The sequence below is a fragment of the Mytilus trossulus genome, chromosome 7, assembly GCF_036588685.1.
Source record: "Mytilus trossulus isolate FHL-02 chromosome 7, PNRI_Mtr1.1.1.hap1, whole genome shotgun sequence".
Taxonomy (NCBI): Eukaryota; Metazoa; Mollusca; class Bivalvia; order Mytilida; family Mytilidae; genus Mytilus; species Mytilus trossulus.
This window is the reverse complement of record NC_086379.1, coordinates 33846849-33871933: the sequence shown is the minus strand read 5'-3', so window position 1 is coordinate 33871933 and position 25085 is coordinate 33846849. Positions and strand designations below refer to the sequence as shown.

The window sequence follows — 25085 nt, the reverse complement described above, 5'->3', positions numbered from 1 at the left end:
GTCGGAAAAATTATCGTACGACTTCCGATTACCGACCACGGTTTATACAGCTCTTTTGTGTGAAGGTCGGTAAATTGATCAGACGCGCACCTGTGTTGAATTAATAATATCATTTATCGGAGCTCTTTATCGACAATCATATGTCATATGATATATTTCTGGTTTATGTATACAGTTCTTTCAAGTAAGACAAGCAGGTTATATAAGAATGGAACGGTTTCAGGTAAGTATGTTGAGTATCGAATTGTAATATAAACATTTATAGTTAAAAACAAAATCCGCGAAATGTGCTTCATGAAAGGTTCCCAAGCAGACGACATCATAACTTGAAGATGGACTCTATTGTTAGCACAGGGAAGGCCATCCGGTGGTCAAAAGAAGAGGTTTCAACCCTTGTAACTCTTGTTACCGGGAGTATAGACATAATTAAGGGGAAATTTTCTCCTGGCCTATCCAGTTCCGACAAAACTAAATGTTGGGACTCCATTACAGAAAGGTAAACAATCTTCAACTCAACCCTCCCCTATATCTGTAGGTGGCACGGTAGTATTTGCTTTCCAGAATTTAGGTTGCTCTTTTGTGTACCCTACTTAGGTAAATGTATCTAAACAGTGTGATTGGACAAAAAGTACAGTATCAACTGAACATACTTTCCCAAACTGAGGGATGAATCAGGTGTAGAAAAATATGAAATAATTTTACATACAGATGAAAATGAATTTTTGAGATTTTTTTTAAATTTTGTATTCACTGCACCATAAAAGACCTAAAAGTACTAGTGGCCTTAGGTTTTTAAAAATAGCAAAAAAAGTAAACGGTCATGATACATATTCAAATTCATTTCTGAATAGTAAAATGAAAGTACTTCAGTAAACTGTGAATGTAGAATTTTTTGCAGTGTTAGAAAGTGGTGAAAATTCTAAAAAGGCTATCATTATCCCCTATGGGCCAGGAAATACTACCGTGCCACCTTAAGGGGGATATATATTTTTACACTAAATCATTAAAGGATTCTTTTTTACCTATGCAATTTGTAAGTTTATCAATAAAAAGTTGATTAAGGGCAACTATGATAAAAACAAGCCTTAAATTCCACCCCTGAGAGTAAAAATTGCTGATTCAGCAAATTTTGCCTGACCTGTGGGTGATAATGTAGATATTTACCTAGAAAGTTGAAATTCATTATTTTTATGTAACATGCAATACACTTTCAATTATAAATGCTCGCTTTAACTTTTCGCAGTGTCTAACACATGTGCAACCACTGAAATTTGAGACGCGACATTCTTAGGTTGCATGTAGGTCCTATTATTTTCACCGAAATGAATAAATTGCATAATTTCTTATTTTTTTCAACAGAAGTACAGCTATACTAGTTTTATTCAGGTTTAATTTGTAGTTCTGATGTAACATGACACCAGTAGCAGCTTTTGGGGAACCAGTAAGTGGTTAAGGGGTCCTTACTTATTGATTTAGCTCTCATATTGGTCTGAAATAGTGATAGAAATAGGGGTGTCTTTACATTGACAAGACATTATTTTTGACAAAGAATGTTTTTATGATGTTATATCAGCAAGATTAAATGGTTTATTCATTTTCCATGCAAATACCATTAACTTTTAAGATTTTCTGACAGTGAAAAGCACAATAAAGGCAAATTGATTATGTAAGGGGACATAATTTAACTTAATGCATACATGAGAAATAGACAAACAGTCAACTAAGAGATGTGTTCTAGTACATGTATTGCCAAACAGATTTTGGAATAATAGTTAACTGCAATCTAAAGACTCTTGTTGTATTATCCTCATAATCTGGAAATGTTTAAAGTAATATAAGGCATGCTGTAAAATGTGGAATGGACTTTAATACCAGTTTTTATGATTTGGTGCTAAAACTGTTTCTTTCAGTCAGATTAACCATAAACAGAGTTGGCAATCCACTAATTCCTCCTGAATCACCATGTTTGACTTCTGTGTTGATTTGAAACATCATATATTTGGGTTTTGTTCACTCCTTAAGTAAAAATGGTAAGATGAAAAAAAAAGTGAAAATCTGCCAGATGGGGTAGGGATGTAATGTTTCATTTTTTTTGGGTAAGAAATGAGTGCAGACTAGTATTCTTTATTGTAATATGTTCCAAAATAAGAAGTCTATGCATCATAGGTGTCATGACTGGTTGCAAGTTTGTTATGTCTTGGTTAAGGTGGCACGGTAGTATTTGCTTTCCAGAATTTAGGTTGCTCTTTTGTGTACCCTACTTAGGTAAATGTATCTAAACAGTGTGATTGGACAAAAAGTACAGTATCAACTGAACATACTTTCCCAAACTGAGGGATGAATCAGGTGTAGAAAAATATGAAATAATTTTACATACAGATGAAAATGAATTTTTGAGATTTTTTTTAAATTTTGTATTCACTGCACCATAAAAGACCTAAAAGTACTAGTGGCCTTAGGTTTTTAAAAATAGCAAAAAAAGTAAACGGTCATGATACATATTCAAATTCATTTCTGAATAGTAAAATGAAAGTACTTCAGTAAACTGTGAATGTAGAATTTTTTGCAGTGTTAGAAAGTGGTGAAAATTCTAAAAAGGCTATCATTATCCCCTATGGGCCAGGAAATACTACCGTGCCACCTGTAGCCAATGAAGAAAAGTAACGCATAACAATATGTACATTTAAAATTCAATTCAACATGTTCAAGAGAAGTCCGAATCTGATGTCAGAAGATGTAACAAAAGAAAATAAACAAAATGACACTTGATTATATATATTACAACAGACTACTATAGCAGTTAACTGACATGCCCTATCTGAACACCTGATCAACAACAAATTGAATAGTTGACCTTTAAATTTCATGTAAAATCTATCAATAGAAATTCTGTTCAGTGAGGCATAAGTGAGTAGAATAAACCTGATCATCATTGCTTTCAATCATGGTAAACAATAGATTTTATATTTAGTCGGGTAAGCATCAAACTGGGCATGTACATATTAAATTAAGAACATCAATTGGTGCATCAACTGTTTCAGGTCACTGCCATAATAAGTAGAGAATGCCAGTGACAGTCTGCCCTGGCCTATTTTGATTTAAATCCAGATTAAACAAAAATAGATTATCCTTCTATTCCATGTATTACCACCATATAGAGGGTTTGTTCCCAACCTCTTCAATATTTTCATTTTAAAGATTACTTTTGAAATGATAAGAAAAAGTATATATGTTTAACTTGTCCAACCGATATAATTATCATTATTATGTGTAAAACATAACATTTCCAAAGGGAAATTCTTTACTAGCCACTGTTGTAACATACAATGTATTCACTTGTACATTGTACTGGTTTATTTCTCAGGTTTCAATTTTATTTTATTTTATTTTGAACATTATATAATAATAATTACTTTAATTTAATAAGACTAACATGAATTTTATCTAGCACATTCACATCTACTATCATGACTATACAGCCAACTTTAAAAATAAATAACATAAAACATACAGGATAAAAACTGACAAAGTTTTATTGCTGACATCATGTTGATATAAATAAGGCAGTACAATCATCCATACAATTAGATATATAAACATGTTCCTAAATATCAAGAATGATTTATAAGAATATTTACAACTCAAAGTGAAAACAGTTGGAGTACATTTACTGTAAAAACAGTCAATATCATTATTATATCTAGATCATCAGTTTTAGAACACTTAATAATCATGATAATATAAATTTTATAAAATTAGTAAGAATTTGATAGGAAGAAATTATTTATTGTTTCTGAATTTCATACTCCAAAATAAGAAAAAAAAATAATTCTAAAGCCATTGTTAGCAGGTTGAAGTTCATCTTGCTAATTTATATCTTTTTATTACATAGGTTGCAATTATTTACATAAGATAAAATCCGATAATTTCACATGTGAAATAAACATGGTTACTGTAAATTCAGAAATTATTGCGTGCATTTATTATTGCGATTCTGTCAATTTACACTTGAATGCGATTTTAATTTTTACGATTTTGAGAAAAGTCCTGCTTAATTCAGTTAAAATATTACAAAATGCGAGTTTTAATTATTGCGTTTACAACTCAGACGCATTATTCGCAATAATAAAAACCTCGCAATAATTTCTGAATTTACAGTATTTCACTCTCTGACATCATACAACGATAGGCATTGTCAAGACGTTGATAACGGCAGAACAAAACAAATAGTAAATGCATAGAAAAAAAGATATAGTTTCTAACATTTTTTACACAAATTTCTTTAAAAAAAGCCATTTGCCAATGTAATAAAAAGAAAAACTAATCAAAGAATTCAAATATTGAAAAATATTCAACTTGTGACCACACAACACTTATATCGCGTCGCCAGGCAAACTGACAGTAAAACTACCGATGGACGTCCTTAAAGCTTCAAATACAATACAGTTATCTCTTTATTATTGCTTTTATTTTCCTTTGATCTTGTTGATTAATAAATCCCTTTCTCATCGGGGTAAAGAGGTAAGAAAAATTATCATTAGAAACTTAGGGGCATGTGGCCTTTAATTGACAATTTTTTATTGTCAAATAGCGATTAACATGATAACAGACTTTCAAATGGTCATCTCTTCTTGATTGCTTTTTTTTGCTTTTGCTGTATTGGCTAAAGAGACATAATCAATCTTCTGGAGATGATCAACGATAATCAATAAAAATAAGAATTACATGTATGTTTTTAAACATTACACATTTTTTTTCAGTATCAATTCCTGCAACATACAACCTAGAAGTATCACGCAAGTAAAGAAAAAATGGCTTGATTTGCAAAGTGATGCCAGAAAGAAGGAGAACAAAAGGAGGAGAGACAGTTTGATGACTGGAGGTGGGCCAGCCCCTCCAGAGATTGACTCTAACGAATTAAAGGTGATTAATCAATTTTTCCTTAGTTTTTAAGACTTTCATATTTTTTATGGTGCAAATTCCTTAAGCCATTAAACCTTTACTGTATCATATGGATAAATTGTGGAATAATATACAACACAAATTTTAAAGACTTTTTTTTGACTAAGGACAGGAATATGTATGATGTGTTAGGGCTACACAAATAAGCTTACATGTATGCACCTCCAGGCGCGTAGCTACGTTTACATCAAAACGCATAGGCCTACACTTGAATTTTGGTAAAAAAATTATTTCAATCTCAATGAATTAATAAAATCTGGTTTAAAGCACACCAGCCATTAAATCTCTCTTCAATAGCTTGTAATTGCAAATAAAAGGCACAATATTTGATTTCAATCAAATGGTACCCTATTATTATTGTCTACATGATAATTTTTAAAACCTTCAGATATTGTCATGAGACTTAGGTAGTAGTAAAATATTCCAAATAAAGGAAAATAAATTATAAAGAAACTGTTTGATTATTTAAAATCCTGTGATGGACTGATAAAAAGATTCACTTTTCTTGGGAAGAGGTAATATAGCAAGAACTACGGTTCCATGGAACCCTTTACGAATTAACATAATGCACCATAACATCTATGACAGTTAATAAATTCATATTCATTAACTACATTTGCACAAAAAGAGGGTTTACTCGAGTAATTGCTATACCCCACGGTTCCATTTGAAAAAATGTTTTAAAGTAACTGGTTTGGATATTTTCTGTTACACCATTGAAATGATTGACCATTTGAAATTTGACCATTAGATTTCAAATCAACACCATGAATGCATTAAACATAAAAGATGAAAAAATAGCCTATTGGGTATTTTGATTTGCTATTGATCAGTTGTTAATGACACCTCCCCCTCAAATCCACTACTAGAAAGTGTTATAACCTGGGTCGATCAGGGATATCGAACCTCTCGCAAAGGTTGGGGTGTACACTTAAAAATAGTCAAGCTAAGCCACTAACCTCTGGTTCTGAAACCCAATGAATGTTTCACACAGTACTTTTACAGGAAAAAAACACAATTATACAGTATATTTCTTATTTCTTTTCAGATTATAAGTGTAACATCAGACGCTGCCATTTCAGGGTTGGAATCAGGCTATGATTCTCTAGGTAGGAAGATTATTTACTAACTATACAATTATTCTTGTTTTAAGAATATTATTATATTTCATGCAACAAGGTAAATTGTTTCACCTATCCGGCGTATCAGTCAAATTTTATGGCTCTGCCATATAGTTTTATCCTTGACAGAAATTCTGTAATTCAGAAATTTTAAACGCCTGCTGACAATGGGCTAAATTTTGGTATGTGAGTTAACCATAATGAGTTACAGATCAAGTTTAATTTTAGTTCTGCTTCGCTAATTTTTACCGAAATTACATGGTTTTGACTTTGATAAATTGTTGAAAAGCACAGTTATACAGACTCTTTTTCAAAACGCTTTTAGATATTGGGCAAATTTTTGGTATGTGAGTTACCCATGATAACTTACAGATCAAGTTAAATTTTGTTTCACTTGACTATTTCTGCTGTTATTTTGGGCTTTGGACTTTGGTTTTCTCAGCTAATTTTTGACAAAATTAAGGGATATCAACTTTGAAAATTGTTGAAAATCACTCTTGTACAGACTATTTTCTATACACCACTAGATTTTGAGCTGATTTTCGACATGTGAGACTACCATCATGTTTGTGTCCACATCAACCACATGTGTTATTGAAATTGATGATTTTTCAACATTTTGAGACGGGGGCCATTTATGTCGCTTTGACCCATCTAGTTGTTGTTTAAGTCACAATTGTTGGAAAAAGACCAACATTTGTGCAAAAGGTGGATTCTGGTGGATACCGAAATAAAAAGCTAGAGCTACATTATGAGTAAAGATTCTGATTGGTACTAATGGTAATGGTCCAAAATGATTTCCTTACCTTAATTTAGGATACATGGATTCACCAATAAACATACATTTAAAAAAGATGTCAATGAAACGAAAAACTTGCAGACTATTTGAATTGATCCGAGTACAGACTACACAGTTATTTTGAGTGAACTACTTTTAGACAATAAATGAAAATGAAAAAAAAATCCCCCCTGTGATTTCTCAATAATATTTTTAAAGTGTGTTGTACTACTTTTGGGACAAATTATATCAAAATTAGAGAAAACTTCATTTTTAACTCGAAATATGGAAATTTTAAGTTACGGGGGTCTTGAAAGCTTTTGACAGCTTCCGAAGTGCTATTTTTTGTACCTTTTTCAGCTGGACATAATCACTACTTTACATTAATATTTATAACCCAAATTTTTTACAGTGTCATTTCACCCCCCCCCCCCCCCCCCCCCCCCCCGAATTGCTAAATGAGGCATAAAACAGGGAGAAATAAATTTGGGAGGGGTATAACAAAATTTAGCCAGTAATTCACTGTCCACACTAAGGACTATATACGTGGACAAAGAAAATCAAAGAACGATAACTGTGTACTCTGACCAATTAATTTTTTTTTCATTCGTTGATTTATAAATGTTGTCCCTAAGGATATTGACCTTCTGTATTGAATTAACTTGTATTGTAGAATATTTTTTTTATTACTCCAAATCAGTTTATTTACAGTTGTAATAGTATGAATAGTGTTCTTGTCGCTATAGTATTCTACTTTGAAACTTAACATTTCAGCAAAGCCAAAGAACTTCATACAGTTTCATGAGGAAGGTGAACCAAGTGTCCTAAGTAAGTGCAATTATTGAAGAACAAATATATCATTCTGCTTATATGGTGCTTTTAACATGTCTTAAAAATGTATGTATATCTCTACACTGAACTGAACCACAGTTAAACCAAAAAATATTTTATTTCATTTTTTTTTTGGGGGGGGGGTATGGTGAGGCTGAATAAAAACATCTTAATTAATGCCAAGGCTAAAATGCCAACACCTTCATCACCAGGTTCTATTAACAAACCATTGCATGTTAGCTTAAAAAATTAAATAAACTTAAACATTACAAATGGACCATCACACTTTAGTGTTACTTTCAAAGAGACCAAAATCACCATTATTGAACTTGACCTTCATTTAGTTGTTAGTAACAACATATTAAAATTTTAAAAGTTTTGGTTGAACGGTTCATGAGTTAATGCACTGACAACATTTGATTGCCGCCTGCCCGGCCGCCCGACCACAGTACATCCCCAAATCAATAACTGACATTTTGTAACAAAAATCTGGTTAAAAATGTAATAATTGGAATAAAATCATAACATTTTATATTTTCATTAAGTTTTTTAAAATTATGATATAATTTTGTTTCAGAAAATCCTGAAACAGCTGAGGCTAACTTGTCTGCAGCATTGCCAACAAGAGGTATGTTACTTTTGATAAGTCCCATGTCAACAAAGCTAAAGCTTAATCTAAACAATATTTATTATTTCTTCTAATTTTAACTTTTATTACGCAGAATTTAATTCAGGTACAGCGCATAAATATATTTGAACATGTCAATTTATGCAGATAATCAGTTTTCCACACTTTTTAATCATGATAAGCATGTTTTAAGATAATTATTTGATATTTGTTTTTTCAAGTGTTAATGATGAATAATATTTTGTGTATTATGCCTACTCATAATGTTAATTGTACCTAATTATAATATAATTTACAGAAAAAAATGACACTGAAAAGAGATTAATACTATCTCCAGTCAGGAAAGAAACCAAAAATTATCCTGTTCCGTCTTCATCAGGTTTGTAAATTAGAACAATAATCAAGGAATTACTGTAATATGAGGTGGACACAGTATAACCTGCAAGCAATTTATTTTAAAGTGTGTGCCACATTTTTTATGTTATTCAGGATAGACCAAAAAAGTATTTATACATTCATTTCTTATAATTTAATTCTTAACTCCAATTTAAACTCAAGTAAATCATGAAAAAACAATGATAACCATCATAACCACATGATAAAGTTATGTCTATGAGCTGATAAACAAAAAAGGCTCAGCCAATCAGAAGAAAAGTTAAATTAAATTATTGTGAAATGTTGTGCATAGTAATACAAGAAATGGATGCCACACTGAATCTAAAACATCCATATGAAATAAAATTTGTAAACATAAAAGGCAAAATTAAGTCCATGTTTTCCGGACTTGAAATGGGTGCATAGATACTTTTCAGTTATATTTTTTTTTAGTGATATTTAAACTACTCTCTGTATCTTGAGTCTGCATTAAATAAAATATTACAGCTTTGAACTCACTCCAAATCAGTTCAAAGGAAATCCGAGTGTGATATTAAAAGAAAGTAGAAGAGGAAACTAAGCAAATTGACAATTATCAATATAATACCAATTTATACTAAAACCATGGCCAACTCAAGATATCAATTGAACTAATTTAAAGACTATATTTTAGTAATCATACAGAAAATTAACCAGTATCACTTTAAGTTAATTCATTTATCACTAGTGTAAAGAGCAAAAAGATCTACATGATGAATTTATTTCCACCAAGTTCTTGTACAATTTTAATGTAAGAGATACCTATATATAAATAGTGTTGGACGTGTCCTTTTGTTATGTAAGTATTTAAACAATGTTTCTTTACAGAATTGTTATTAGAAGTTGAAAAAGAAAAGCTGAAAGTTAAAAAAGAAAAACTGGAATTGGAAAAAAAGAAATTTGCCCTAAAACAGGAAAACCAAGAGGTTTATAGAAGACAAAGGGAAGAAAAACTAGAACTGTTAAAACAAGGCATTGCAATGAAGAAAAGGGGCCTGGAGCTATTTGAAGATTATGTAAAGTTGAAGAAAATGAAATTTTCAAACGACTTATCTGATGTGATGTTGTCTCCAATTATTAAAATGATAAATGAAAATTAAACCAAAAATATGAAAGCTAAAAAAAATTTTTTTCAAATAACAAAACTTAAATTTAAACTTTAGTAAATTAAAGCAGTTTTTCCACAGATACCAGAATTTTAGCCAAGACACCATCTAATTAACTATTGAGTTGACCTTCTATGACCATATAAGCGATGTATACATAAACATAGATATAAATAGATTAAACTACCCATGCAATTCAAATTTTATAGGTCTGTTAAATATAAATAGAATAAACTGCCCTTGCAATTAGAACTTTATAGGTCTGGTAAATTTTGTTTTATAAATTATAAATTTATGTTTATCATGGTTTTTACTGTTATCAGAAAGAGTTTTTGTGGATTGAATTAATCAATCAAATTATTTACCTTTGTTTCATTTTCAAGGTTGACATTCTTTTCCTTTAAATAACAATACACAGGCAGCGCATGCATATTCTATATCTTTCTACAGGGTTAATTTGGAGTTCACATAAATACGGATTTAAATAGGTTGAGTTTTTCACTGGCAAATGAATAATTCAATGATTATTAGCTTTATTTGAAAAAACTGAACCATTCCAGCTGATAAAAGCAAATTATTATTTCACTATTTCACTTTCATTAATGATTGAACAAAAAAAAACATACTTCAGATTTTTTATATATCTAGTAGCTAGTGCCCCTTTAAAGATAATTTTATATAATACCCTACAGCCATATTCTCATTCATATTTCTTAATTGTGAATTACTGAGTACATGCAATTATACATAATAGTAAAAATTGAGATTTCTGTTATATAAATTGAAAATTGATATAAATATATTTTTGGTGGAAAACAGAAACATGTTTTTCTAATTTTCATGAATCATATAGGCATATAAATAAATTTTTAGGCAAATCTCTGAATAATGTGTTCTCTAAGAGTTTGAACAGTAGCAGGTGCAATATCTCTAATATGGTTATCTACATTGTCAATAAAATCATCTGTAAAATCTGGAAGTGGCAACTTGTCATCTATACACTTATTGTGGAGTTTAAAAACAGCTGTAACAACTATTGCAGATTTGTCAGGTGTAAATGGCAAACAGCCCCCTGTTTTATGCAAACACCTGTAATGATAAAAAAAAAGCAATATTTTTTTTACATTGGAAATTGTTGTAATTTGCACTTAAGAAAAAGAAAATTGTTTCATTCTTCATATTTTATTAATAAGATGTAGTACGAGAGTCAATGAGACATACTCTGCACCCAAGACTGAATTTAGCAGAATTATAGGTAACAATACAACTTCTTCAATAAGGAGTCTTGGTGCACATGGAACAGCAAGTTATAGAGGGCATAAGAATGACTGTTCGTTAACATATATTTAAAATGATATTTTTTGAAATTTGAAAATAATATTTTTGTTTACCTATATCTAGATTTGCATACACCAAATGCCTGTTCCACTATGGTGCGTGTTTTTGAGTGAGCCTTATTGTATTTCTCCTCAGCCAGTGTGTTAGGATTTAATTTTGGAGTAAGCAAATACTTTTTTAGACCATATCCAGAATCTCCCAGTAACCATCCATCCACATTGTTCTCTTCAAAAAAGTATCCCAATTCAGAGTTTGAAAAGATGTACGAGTCATGTACACTGCCTGGAAATTTTGCTACTAGGTTTGTAAATCTGAAATAAAATAAAATGTGTACATGCATAAAGCTAAATTATTAAATAATTGTAAGAATCTTAAATATTTAAAAATCACTCCTATCCCCAACAGCCTTATACAATTTATTATACAGTGCTTATCATTAATATAACCTTTTAAAATCTTTTGATAGGGGCAAAACAAGTTTTTATAACTTTTTAAAAGATTTTATTATACATTGATCATAAAGTACATATAACATTCCACTAAGAAAAACTGCTATTTTAGATTTTATTGAATTCTTACATCTTAACCTATTATTATTTTAATACATAGATCTTTTAAATAAAACCTCCCTTTAATGTACATTTTATGCATACTAAAAAGCAAATTTAAATGAAACATTATTTTAAATTTAAATAAAACTAAGTCACATACTTAAGTGAATATACTTGTATGGTAGAATATTTTGTAATAATAAGGTCCATGTAAATATGCCATGCATGACATTCCTATAGTTAATTGTTTATTTATATGTGCTGTACATATGTTGGAAAATTTTTGTTTTATCATTTTAAAAACATTTTTTTTTAAGTTAAGGGAAAACTCCATATATATTTGAAGGTGCTCCTAATTAAAGGAGGCTTATACCAAGAAGAAGAAGAAGTTGCCTTTCCTACCCTATTTTATGAATTTAATTTCAATGCTTATTTTCATGTTGTTGCTTTTTTTCATCAGTGAATTATAATACTGTTATTTGTTATTTTTATTGTGTTTATTTTTGTTTCCTGAATAACAGGTAAGTATATACAGTAGCAAATTAGTAATCTCCAAATAAATATCATATCATATTTCCAGTTTTGTTTTCACTCACCTCATCTCATGATCCACAACTGCCTGTATATTCAAGGAATGGTATCCTTTCCTACAGACATATGCAGGTTCATTCTCTTTTGGAGCAATAATGGGGATTAAAGTACCATCTACTGCACCGATGACATTTGGGACCTTGGCAATACGATAAAATCCCCTTTTAATCACATTCATCTCAGCTTCTGTTGATGGAAATTTTATGTTGTCCATTTCTGACACGATGGCTTTAGATACTCTTGTGATGCATCTAGACACACTGGCTTTTGAAATTCCATGCAAATCTCCGACTTCAGAGTAAAAATCCCCCTTTGCATAATATCTCAAAGAGACCAATACCTGAAAAAAAGGGGTTGAAAAAGTTGAATACTGGGGAAACATCAAGTTAAAGTTTGAACAGGACAAGCGAGGCAATCATTGCCATTTGTGTTGAACATTTGCATTTTACTATCGAGAATCTAAGATAACTACCAGGCAAAACATATCTCTGTGTCCACATTTCAATAATGTTTAGTCAAGTTGCAAAATTTTTAATAAGATTTGTTTTGACAGTAAGAAATGCTATCTGCAAGACAAGGTTGCTAGACTATTGGCGGCCATGTTTTTAATTTATAGACAAATCGGACAATATTGTTTGGTTGCTGTCCATGCATAACTAAATTGAAGTACATTTTGCAGTTTTTATAAGGATGCTAAAATTGGTGGTATATTGTTATCAGGTCGTTGAAGTTATCAGCGTCATCCGAAGACGAATGATTTCTAGATAATTACTTAAGTATTAGATTGATTTTGGAAGTTTTTGTCACAACAGTTTAAGAATTAGGGGCCAAAAACAGGTCCCAAATAAGCATTTGTCTTGGTTTTTTGCACAATAACTTAAGTATAAATTTATAGAAATCTATGAAATTTTAACACAAGGTTTATGACCACAAAAAGAAGTTTTGGATTGATTTTGGGAGTTTTGATACCAACGAATTAGGGGCCAAAAGTGTCCAAAATTAAACTTTGTATGATTTCATCCAAAAATGAATTATTGGGGTTCTTTGATATGCCAAATTTAACTGTGTATTCAGATTCTTAATTATTTGGTCCGGTTTTCAAATTGATCTACATTAAGGTCCAAATGGTCCAAAATTAAACTAAGCTTGATTTTAACAAAAATTGATTGCTTGGGGTTCTTTGATATGAGGAATCTAAACATGTACTTAGGTTTTCGATTTTGGGCCCAGTATTCAAGTTGGACCAAAATTATTAGTACAAGAATTTGGCAGTAGCAAGAAATCTTCAATTGCACAGTATTGGGCAATGGTAATAAATCTTCAATTGCACAGTATTGTGCAAAAGCATGAAATATTCAATTGCACAGTATTGTGCAATAGCAAGAAATATCTAAATACACAATATTGGGCAATAGGTATGGAATGATGGTAAGGTGTATATGTGTAGCCGGCAGATGTCATCTGACCTTGACCTCATTTTCATGGTTGAGTGGTCAAAGTTAAGTTTTTGAGTCTTTTTATCTAATACTATATGTCATAGGTCAACTATATTTTGTGTATGATATTATTAGCTCACCTGGCCCAAAGGGCCAAGTGAGCTTTTCCCATCACTTGGCGTCTGTCGTCTTTAACTTTTACAAAAATCTTCTCTAAAACTACTGGGCCAAATTAATCCAAACTTGGCCACAATCATCATTCAGGTATCAAGTTTAAAAAATGTGTCTGGTGACCCCGACAACCAACCAACCAAGAAGGCCGCCATGGCTAAAAATAGAACAGAGTGGTAAAATGCAGTTTTTTGCTTATAACCCGAAAACCAAAGCATTTAGAGCATTTTTGATAGAGGGTAAAATTGTTTATCAGGTCAAGATCTATGTGCCCTGAAATTTTCAGATGAATCAGACAACCTGTTGTTGGGTTGCTGCCCCTGAATTGGTAAGTTTAAGGAAATTTTACTGTTTTTGGCTATTATCTTGAATATTATTATAAGTAGAGATAAACTGTAAACTGCAATAATGTTCAGCAAAGTAAGATTTACAAATAAGTCAACATGACCGAAATGTGCAATTGACCCCTTTAGGAGTTATTGCCCCTTTATAGTCAATGTTTAACCATTTTTCGTAGATCTTAGTAATCTTTTATGTAATAGGTCAATCAAATTTGGTGTATGAAAATATTTTATGATCTACATTTCAGTGACGCAAGTTTTATTTGACCTTGACCTTATTTTCATGGTTCATTGCTCAGTGTTAAGTTTTTGTGTTTTGGTCTTTTTTAGCTCACCTGGCCTAAAAGGTTTAACGGTTAAGTCTGTACCAGATTACTAGTAATAAACTCATATGGAAGCTTAAGTATTTTTGGCGTACGTAAGTTGTTAAAGCGGCCGACCAGGGAATCATCTTGATATGACAACAGTGTCCTGACCATTGGTTAATTGTTCTCATCCAGGTCTGATTTATAAGCATTAATTTAACTATGTGTACATGCCGGTTGATGTTTATTTGACTTTACCCTCATTAATTTAATTGGTAGTTATGTCAACTTCTCTGAGTCAATTAGTATACGGTGGCGGATCCAAAGTGGGATTGGGTTCATGTTTAAATATGCTTCAGTAATTCCCTTTACTTTTGTATATATATATAATCAGAAGTCCCTTACTAGTCTATATAGGTGGATATAGGGGGCCCTTTCCGGGGAAAATTTGATTGCAGATTATATAGGGAATCACTGAAGCATGACTGGAACGCCCCCTCTTTTGGAATAGTCAGAGGGCCCCCACGTATTAAAAGTTCTAGATCCGCCACTGGTATAGTAAAGCACTTCTGTTTTCTGTTATAATCCACTACATTTCCCACAAAAAGATGGACCCCTAGCCCCATGAATCCGCCTATGATGTAAGCAATAGGCAACTATATTGGGTGTATGGTATGATTGTAATGAGTACTCTTTTGTCTTTAAAGGATTGTCTCACGTTGGCAACGTAAACTTGGAGCTATAAGTTTCGGGGAATAACTGTATATAGTAAAGCATGAAGTAATGATCGTCTCTTTATGATAAGAATTAAAAAAAGACAGCTAGACATACCAGCTTGTACACGCTGGACTATAATTTACACGCCTTTCAGCCTAATATTCCAACTGGTGGTAAGTTAATTTAAATAAGGAACAATGAGACACATATCGGACGTGGTAGGGTAATTATTTTACGTACTTGTGGGATGTAAGGCTACTAATATATGTTATTGTACATGCATGACCATGTGATGTCATAGTTAGCAATTACAGTTCCTTCATGACTTACTAGATGTTAATGCAAGGATAAGTTCTGAGATAGACACATGCATACATGCTGTTATTAATTTAATAAAAAAAATCCTGGACGAATAATACTTTTAATACACCATCAATTTTTGGATATGATTTTGATGACTGTATGTATTGTGAGGAAGAAGGCTACTTGAATGAGGGGGGGACAAGGGGGTCCCCATAACAGCAAAACAGTGAATTAATTTGGTGGAAAACAGATAACAAGGAATTGAACAGGGACAATAACAGATAACAGTAAATGAAATATGAAAATAAATGTCCAGAACAAATCCAGTAGAAGACTCGTAGATCTTAGTATATTATAACTTGTGGTATGGACCTGGAAATTTGTAATTTGTGTAAACAAGACATTTCGGCCGTTGAGGCAGTTCTGTTTTGGTTGATTTTTATAACAGTACAGCATAAATACTGGAATGGTCCTGGTCCAAACGATTTTAAAAGTTTTTTTCTGATGAATGTTACTGAAATTCTTCTGCAAATACAGGGCCACTCGATATTACAAGAAGAAAGACCCCAATAGATATACATTGTAAGAAGATGTGGTAAGCATGCCAATGAGACTGTTATCCATTCAAATCACAATTTTCAATTATCTTCATTTTCTACGGAAGATAGGCTGTCAAAATGCTAACATTTCAATTTCCAATAACAGTTAACAGCAAATAGATTCTCACAATAACAGATAACAAAATAGATAAAACTCCTATAACAGCTAACAGAGAATAAGACAATAACAGCTAACAGCTAACAGTAAATTTATTTTCAAAATAACGGATAACAAAGAATTAAAATGCCCCATAACAGCATAACAGTTAAACCCCTTGCCCCCCTCTTGAATGCCCTCGATGAAGGTGCTTATATGGAAAATACATCTTTGTTGATTTCGTTGTATTGTTCTGTCTTACTTCGGTACTATAGAATTTGTACACGTGTTCAAATGCCCTTATAAAGATTTGTTCAGAGTTAAATTTAAAATACTGGTAGATAATTTGTTATTTTTGTCTCTGATTCATGAGGGTCTTCAATTGTATATTGTTTAAATTTTTTAGCCCTTTATTCCGCAATTTTTGTCAACACATCTCTATTCTGTAGACTGGACCATCGAGACCCTCATTTCTGTTCATTTTTATGTTCACCAAAACAGACTTAGGAAAGTATGTATAGTAGTTATTGCAGGTAAGGAAATGGGACGATGAAAATAACTTATGTCTGATTCATGTTATGTAATGCATATGGTGTACTTTTATTGGAATATTTATAATGTTACACGCAGCGGAGTTACGGGCCGGGGGTGTATACTATTTTGTACACTCCTCCTTCATCGCCAATATATATATATATATATATATAGATGAAGATGTGATGTGGTGTGAGTACCAATGAGACAACTCTCCATCCAAATAACAATGTATAAAAGTCCGGTGTGTATTTTTTTTGTCCAGTGTTAGTTATTTTTTTTAACCATTTTCGTTCGTTCTTTGTTGCTATTACAATGTACTTTATAATTTATCTCTTTGTACCAGTCGTTCAAGTTTAAGTAAAAGTTGTGCGTTAAGGATCATTTACACATGTAATAAAAATAATTGTATTATGGTGTATGACTATAATAGTTAAAATATTTGAGAAATATGTTTGTTAAAACAGCTATCACGGATTTATAAATATATATCGTTAGAAGTTACTGCTATTATGAATACTTCACATAGTTTTATAGTAATGTTTGATAAAACTTTTTAAATAATTCTTATTCCCTTTTTGTAACTTATTTTTAATATTAACTTGACGGGGAAAAGAAACAAAAACACAAAACACATATCACACAGAAAACCTGACCGTACCAGCTTTGTTTCGTATGTTATTTTTTACAAGGGAGATAAACGTTATAAGTGGGAAAATGGCAGGATCATAACAAAATAAAGGATTTCACACCTGTAAAATTGCTGGAATAGCATGACTTCTGTATGTTGGACTCTCTATATCTTTTCTAACTAAATCAACAACTTCCAAGATCTTAAATCTTGGCATTCTGTATCGCTCAATCAGCTCAACATCTGTCATATAGTCGATCACGGAAAATACGCGGCCTCCTCTCTTTCCTCTCTTCTTGTTCTAGCAAAGCCATGAACGCAGCCATAGTTGCTAAAAATGACACGTATTATTTCCCGTTTTATTAAAGTTTCCGATTTACGACTGCTTAAACCCAGTCGGGAATTTGCGACCAATATTCCTCGTAGGTCGTAAATCGTAAATATTTGTGAAACGGTCGCATATCGTTAAAATGGTCGTACGACCTTTTTCACGATTTACGACCCTTTGTGAAACGGTGGCCAGAATGCCAAGAATTAAGATCTTGGAAGTTGTTGATTTAGTTAGAAAAGATATAGAGAGTCCAACATACAGAAGTCATGCTATTCCAGCAATTTTACAGGTGTGAAATCCTTTATTTTGTTATGATCCTGCCATTTTCCCACTTATAACGTTTATCTCCCTTGTAAAAAATAACATACGAAACAAAGCTGGTACGGTCAGGTTTTCTGTGTGATATGTGTTTTGTGTTTTTGTTTCTTTTCCCCGTCAAGTTAATATTAAAAATAAGTTACAAAAAGGGAATAAGAATTATTTAAAAAGTTTTATCAAACATTACTATAAAACTATGTGAAGTATTCATAATAGCAGTAACTTCTAACGATATATATTTATAAATCCGTGATAGCTGTTTTAACAAACATATTTCTCAAATATTTTAACTATTATAGTCATACACCATAATACAATTATTTTTATTACATGTGTAAATGATCCTTAACGCACAACTTTTACTTAAACTTGAACGACTGGTACAAAGAGATAAATTATAAAGTACATTGTAATAGCAACAAAGAACGAACGAAAATGGTTAAAAAAAATAACTAACACTGGACAAAAAAAATACACACCGGACATTGTTATTTGGATGGAGAGTTGTCTCATTGGTACTCACACCACATCACATCTTCATCTATATATATATATATATATATATATTGGCGATGAAGGAGGAGTGTACAAAATAGTATACACCCCCGGCCCGTAACTCCGCTGCGTGTAACATTATAAATATTCCAATAAAAGTACACCATATGCATTACATAACATGAATCAGACATAAGTTATTTTCATCGTCCCATTTCCTTACCTGCAATAACTACTATACATACTTTCCTAAGTCTGTTTTGGTGAACATAAAAATGAACAGAAATGAGGGTCTCGATGGTCCAGTCTACAGAATAGAGATGTGTTGACAAAAATTGCGGAATAAAGGGCTAAAAAAATTAAACAATATACAATTGAAGACCCTCATGAATCAGAGACAAAAATAACAAATTATCTACCAGTATTTTAAATTTAACTCTGAACAAATCTTTATAAGGGCATTTGAACACGTGTACAAATTCTATAGTACCGAAGTAAGACAGAACAATACAACGAAATCAACAAAGATGTATTTTCCATATAAGCACCTTCATCGAGGGCATTCAAGAGGGGGGCAAGGGGTTTAACTGTTATGCTGTTATGGGGCATTTTAATTCTTTGTTATCCGTTATTTTGAAAATAAATTTACTGTTAGCTGTTAGCTGTTATTGTCTTATTCTCTGTTAGCTGTTATAGGAGTTTTATCTATTTTGTTATCTGTTATTGTGAGAATCTATTTGCTGTTAACTGTTATTGGAAATTGAAATGTTAGCATTTTGACAGCCTATCTTCCGTAGAAAATGAAGATAATTGAAAATTGTGATTTGAATGGATAACAGTCTCATTGGCATGCTTACCACATCTTCTTACAATGTATATCTATTGGGGTCTTTCTTCTTGTAATATCGAGTGGCCCTGTATTTGCAGAAGAATTTCAGTAACATTCATCAGAAAAAAACTTTTAAAATCGTTTGGACCAGGACCATTCCAGTATTTATGCTGTACTGTTATAAAAATCAACCAAAACAGAACTGCCTCAACGGCCGAAATGTCTTGTTTACACAAATTACAAATTTCCAGGTCCATACCACAAGTTATAATATACTAAGATCTACGAGTCTTCTACTGGATTTGTTCTGGACATTTATTTTCATATTTCATTTACTGTTATCTGTTATTGTCCCTTTTCAATTCCTTGTTATCTGTTTTCCACCAAATTAATTCACTGTTTTGCTGTTATGGGGACCCCCTTGTCCCCCCCTCATTCAAGTAGCCTTCTTCCTCACAATACATACAGTCATCAAAATCCTATCCAAAAATTGATGGTGTATTAAAAGTATTATTCGTCCAGGATTTTTTTTATTAAATTAATAACAGCATGTATGCATGTGTCTATCTCAGAACTTATCCTTGCATTAACATCTAGTAAGTCATGAAGGAACTGTAATTGCTAACTATGACATCACATGGTCATGCATGTACAATAACATATATTAGTAGCCTTACATCCCACAAGTACGTAAAATAATTACCCTACCACGTCCGATATGTGTCTCATTGTTCCTTATTTAAATTAACTTACCACCAGTTGGAATATTAGGCTGAAAGGCGTGTAAATTATAGTCCAGCGTGTTCAAGCTGGTATGTCTAGCTGTCTTTTTTTAATTCTTATCATAAAGAGACGATCATTACTTCATGCTTTACTATATACAGTTATTCCCCGAAACTTATAGCTCCAAGTTTACGTTGCCAACGTGAGACAATCCTTTAAAGACAAAAGAGTACTCATTACAATCATACCATACACCCAATATAGTTGCCTATTGCTTACATCATAGGCGGATTCATGGGGCTAGGGGTCCATCCTTTTGTGGGAAATGTAGTGGATTATAACAGAAAACAGAAGTGCTTTACTATACCAGTGGCGGATCTAGAACTTTTAATACGTGGGGGCCCTCTGACTATTCCAAAAGAGGGGGCGTTCCAGTCATGCTTCAGTGATTCCCTATATAATCTGCAATCAAATCTTCCCCGGAAAGGGCCCCCTATATCCACCTATATAGACTAGTAAGGGACTTCTGATTATATATATATACAAAAGTAAAGGGAATTACTGAAGCATATTTAAACATGAACCCAATCCCACTTTGGATCCGCCACCGTATACTAATTGACTCAGAGAAGTTGACATAACTACCAATTAAATTAATGAGGGTAAAGTCAAATAAACATCAACCGGCATGTACACATAGTTAAATTAATGCTTATAAATCAGACCTGGATGAGAACAATTAACCAATGGTCAGGACACTGTTGTCATATCAAGATGATTCCCTGGTCGGCCGCTTTAACAACTTACGTACGCCAAAAATACTTAAGCTTCCATATGAGTTTATTACTAGTAATCTGGTACAGACTTAACCGTTAAACCTTTTAGGCCAGGTGAGCTAAAAAAGACCAAAACACAAAAACTTAACACTGAGCAATGAACCATGAAAATAAGGTCAAGGTCAAATAAAACTTGCGTCACTGAAATGTAGATCATAAAATATTTTCATACACCAAATTTGATTGACCTATTACATAAAAGATTACTAAGATCTACGAAAAATGGTTAAACATTGACTATAAAGGGGCAATAACTCCTAAAGGGGTCAATTGCACATTTCGGTCATGTTGACTTATTTGTAAATCTTACTTTGCTGAACATTATTGCAGTTTACAGTTTATCTCTACTTATAATAATATTCAAGATAATAGCCAAAAACAGTAAAATTTCCTTAAACTTACCAATTCAGGGGCAGCAACCCAACAACAGGTTGTCTGATTCATCTGAAAATTTCAGGGCACATAGATCTTGACCTGATAAACAATTTTACCCTCTATCAAAAATGCTCTAAATGCTTTGGTTTTCGGGTTATAAGCAAAAAACTGCATTTTACCACTCTGTTCTATTTTTAGCCATGGCGGCCTTCTTGGTTGGTTGGTTGTCGGGGTCACCAGACACATTTTTTAAACTTGATACCTGAATGATGATTGTGGCCAAGTTTGGATTAATTTGGCCCAGTAGTTTTAGAGAAGATTTTTGTAAAAGTTAAAGACGACAGACGCCAAGTGATGGGAAAAGCTCACTTGGCCCTTTGGGCCAGGTGAGCTAATAATATCATACACAAAATATAGTTGACCTATGACATATAGTATTAGATAAAAAGACTCAAAAACTTAACTTTGACCACTCAACCATGAAAATGAGGTCAAGGTCAGATGACATCTGCCGGCTACACATATACACCTTACCATCATTCCATACCTATTGCCCAATATTGTGTATTTAGATATTTCTTGCTATTGCACAATACTGTGCAATTGAATATTTCATGCTTTTGCACAATACTGTGCAATTGAAGATTTATTACCATTGCCCAATACTGTGCAATTGAAGATTTCTTGCTACTGCCAAATTCTTGTACTAATAATTTTGGTCCAACTTGAATACTGGGCCCAAAATCGAAAACCTAAGTACATGTTTAGATTCCTCATATCAAAGAACCCCAAGCAATCAATTTTTGTTAAAATCAAGCTTAGTTTAATTTTGGACCATTTGGACCTTAATGTAGACCAATTTGAAAACCGGACCAAATAATTAAGAATCTGAATACACAGTTAAATTTGGCATATCAAAGAACCCCAATAATTCATTTTTGGATGAAATCATACAAAGTTTAATTTTGGACACTTTTGGCCCCTAATTCGTTGGTATCAAAACTCCCAAAATCAATCCAAAACTTCTTTTTGTGGTCATAAACCTTGTGTTAAAATTTCATAGATTTCTATAAATTTATACTTAAGTTATTGTGCAAAAAACCAAGACAAATGCTTATTTGGGACCTGTTTTTGGCCCCTAATTCTTAAACTGTTGTGACAAAAACTTCCAAAATCAATCTAATACTTAAGTAATTATCTAGAAATCATTCGTCTTCGGATGACGCTGATAACTTCAACGACCTGATAACAATATACCACCAATTTTAGCATCCTTATAAAAACTGCAAAATGTACTTCAATTTAGTTATGCATGGACAGCAACCAAACAATATTGTCCGATTTGTCTATAAATTAAAAACATGGCCGCCAATAGTCTAGCAACCTTGTCTTGCAGATAGCATTTCTTACTGTCAAAACAAATCTTATTAAAAATTTTGCAACTTGACTAAACATTATTGAAATGTGGACACAGAGATATGTTTTGCCTGGTAGTTATCTTAGATTCTCGATAGTAAAATGCAAATGTTCAACACAAATGGCAATGATTGCCTCGCTTGTCCTGTTCAAACTTTAACTTGATGTTTCCCCAGTATTCAACTTTTTCAACCCCTTTTTTTCAGGTATTGGTCTCTTTGAGATATTATGCAAAGGGGGATTTTTACTCTGAAGTCGGAGATTTGCATGGAATTTCAAAAGCCAGTGTGTCTAGATGCATCACAAGAGTATCTAAAGCCATCGTGTCAGAAATGGACAACATAAAATTTCCATCAACAGAAGCTGAGATGAATGTGATTAAAAGGGGATTTTATCGTATTGCCAAGGTCCCAAATGTCATCGGTGCAGTAGATGGTACTTTAATCCCCATTATTGCTCCAAAAGAGAATGAACCTGCATATGTCTGTAGGAAAGGATACCATTCCTTGAATATACAGGCAGTTGTGGATCATGAGATGAGGTGAGTGAAAACAAAACTGGAAATATGATATGATATTTATTTGGAGATTACTAATTTGCTACTGTATATACTTACCTGTTATTCAGGAAACAAAAATAAACACAATAAAAATAACAAATAACAGTATTATAATTCACTGATGAAAAAAAGCAACAACATGAAAATAAGCATTGAAATTAAATTCATAAAATAGGGTAGGAAAGGCAACTTCTTCTTCTTCTTGGTATAAGCCTCCTTTAATTAGGAGCACCTTCAAATATATATGGAGTTTTCCCTTAACTTAAAAAAAAATGTTTTTAAAATGATAAAACAAAAATTTTCCAACATATGTACAGCACATATAAATAAACAATTAACTATAGGAATGTCATGTATGGCATATTTACATGGACCTTATTATTACAAAATATTCTACCATACAAGTATATTCACTTAAGTATGTGACTTAGTTTTATTTAAATTTAAAATTATGTTTCATTTAAATTTGCTTTTTAGTATGCATAAAATGTACATTAAAGGGAGGTTTTATTTAAAAGATCTATGTATTAAAATAATAATAGGTTAAGATGTAAGAATTCAATAAAATCTAAAATAGCAGTTTTTCTTAGTGGAATGTTATATGTACTTTATGATCAATGTATAATAAAATCTTTTAAAAAGTTATAAAAACTTGTTTTGCCCCTATCAAAAGATTTTAAAAGGTTATATTAATGATAAGCACTGTATAATAAATTGTATAAGGCTGTTGGGGATAGGAGTGATTTTTAAATATTTAAGATTCTTACAATTATTTAATAATTTAGCTTTATGCATGTACACATTTTATTTTATTTCAGATTTACAAACCTAGTAGCAAAATTTCCAGGCAGTGTACATGACTCGTACATCTTTTCAAACTCTGAATTGGGATACTTTTTTGAAGAGAACAATGTGGATGGATGGTTACTGGGAGATTCTGGATATGGTCTAAAAAAGTATTTGCTTACTCCAAAATTAAATCCTAACACACTGGCTGAGGAGAAATACAATAAGGCTCACTCAAAAACACGCACCATAGTGGAACAGGCATTTGGTGTATGCAAATCTAGATATAGGTAAACAAAAATATTATTTTCAAATTTCAAAAAATATCATTTTAAATATATGTTAACGAACAGTCATTCTTATGCCCTCTATAACTTGCTGTTCCATGTGCACCAAGACTCCTTATTGAAGAAGTTGTATTGTTACCTATAATTCTGCTAAATTCAGTCTTGGGTGCAGAGTATGTCTCATTGACTCTCGTACTACATCTTATTAATAAAATATGAAGAATGAAACAATTTTCTTTTTCTTAAGTGCAAATTACAACAATTTCCAATGTAAAAAAAATATTGCTTTTTTTTATCATTACAGGCGTTTGCATAAAACAGGGGGCTGTTTGCCATTTACACCTGACAAATCTGCAATAGTTGTTACAGCTGTTTTTAAACTCCACAATAAGTGTATAGATGACAAGTTGCCACTTCCAGATTTTACAGATGATTTTATTGACAATGTAGATAACCATATTAGAGATATTGCACCTGCTACTGTTCAAACTCTTAGAGAACACATTATTCAGAGATTTGCCTAAAAATTTATTTATATGCCTATATGATTCATGAAAATTAGAAAAACATGTTTCTGTTTTCCACCAAAAATATATTTATATCAATTTTCAATTTATATAACAGAAATCTCAATTTTTACTATTATGTATAATTGCATGTACTCAGTAATTCACAA

The 25085-nt window shown here is 31.9% G+C and overlaps 4 protein-coding genes across 5 annotated transcripts in view; 3 read left to right on the top strand and 1 right to left on the bottom strand.

Moving 5' to 3' along the window:
* LOC134726974 (uncharacterized) overlaps positions 1 to 25085 on the top strand; it is a 39697-nt gene that overhangs the window by 3755 nt on the left and 10857 nt on the right. The gene's annotated exons all lie outside the window — the stretch shown is intronic.
* LOC134726972 (myb-related transcription factor, partner of profilin-like) lies at positions 69 to 10526 on the top strand. Of its 2 annotated transcripts, none has more exons than XM_063591369.1 (7): positions 69 to 223; positions 4761 to 4923; positions 6011 to 6071; positions 7636 to 7689; positions 8270 to 8320; positions 8619 to 8699; positions 9563 to 10526. In XM_063591369.1, the coding sequence occupies exons 2-7, from the start codon at positions 4873 to 4875 to the stop codon at positions 9832 to 9834; spliced, it is 570 nt and encodes a 189-aa protein (XP_063447439.1). In that variant the 5' UTR covers positions 69 to 223; positions 4761 to 4872; the 3' UTR covers positions 9835 to 10526. The 2 variants fall into 2 exon arrangements, with proteins under 2 accessions (XP_063447439.1, XP_063447438.1); XM_063591368.1 differs by lacking the exon at positions 69 to 223 and adding an exon at positions 240 to 496.
* On the bottom strand, positions 10655 to 12530 carry LOC134726973 (putative nuclease HARBI1). The gene is made up of 3 exons (XM_063591370.1): positions 12326 to 12530; positions 11232 to 11489; positions 10655 to 10929 (listed from the first exon to the last, which is right to left on the bottom strand). Exons 1-3 carry the CDS (start codon positions 12496 to 12498, stop codon positions 10710 to 10712), a joined length of 651 nt encoding a protein of 216 aa, XP_063447440.1. The 5' UTR covers positions 12499 to 12530; the 3' UTR covers positions 10655 to 10709.
* On the top strand, positions 17979 to 24933 carry LOC134726065 (putative nuclease HARBI1). Its single transcript, XM_063590461.1, has 4 exons — positions 17979 to 18074; positions 22984 to 23318; positions 24155 to 24412; positions 24714 to 24933. Exons 1-4 carry the CDS (start codon positions 17979 to 17981, stop codon positions 24931 to 24933), a joined length of 909 nt encoding a protein of 302 aa, XP_063446531.1.

Excerpts from the sequence above, each read along its gene's own strand:
- LOC134726065 (XM_063590461.1), top strand. The coding sequence starts at position 17,979 with ATGCCAAGAATTAAGATCTTGGAAGTTGTTGATTTAGTTAGAAAAGAT. Across the intron at positions 23,319-24,154 it reads GTTGTGGATCATGAGATGAG|ATTTACAAACCTAGTAGCAA; the intron begins GTGAGTGAAAAC and ends ATTTTATTTCAG. Across the intron at positions 24,413-24,713 it reads GTATGCAAATCTAGATATAG|GCGTTTGCATAAAACAGGGG; the intron begins GTAAACAAAAAT and ends TTATCATTACAG.
- LOC134726972 (XM_063591368.1), top strand. The coding sequence starts at position 333 with ATGGACTCTATTGTTAGCACAGGGAAGGCCATCCGGTGGTCAAAAGAA. Across the intron at positions 497-4,760 it reads TGGGACTCCATTACAGAAAG|TATCAATTCCTGCAACATAC; the intron begins GTAAACAATCTT and ends ATTTTTTTTCAG. Across the intron at positions 6,072-7,635 it reads ATCAGGCTATGATTCTCTAG|CAAAGCCAAAGAACTTCATA; the intron begins GTAGGAAGATTA and ends TTAACATTTCAG.
- LOC134726973 (XM_063591370.1), bottom strand. The coding sequence starts at position 12,498 with ATGAATGTGATTAAAAGGGGATTTTATCGTATTGCCAAGGTCCCAAAT. Across the intron at positions 11,490-12,325 it reads GTTGTGGATCATGAGATGAG|ATTTACAAACCTAGTAGCAA; the intron begins GTGAGTGAAAAC and ends ATTTTATTTCAG. Across the intron at positions 10,930-11,231 it reads GTATGCAAATCTAGATATAG|GTGTTTGCATAAAACAGGGG; the intron begins GTAAACAAAAAT and ends TTATCATTACAG.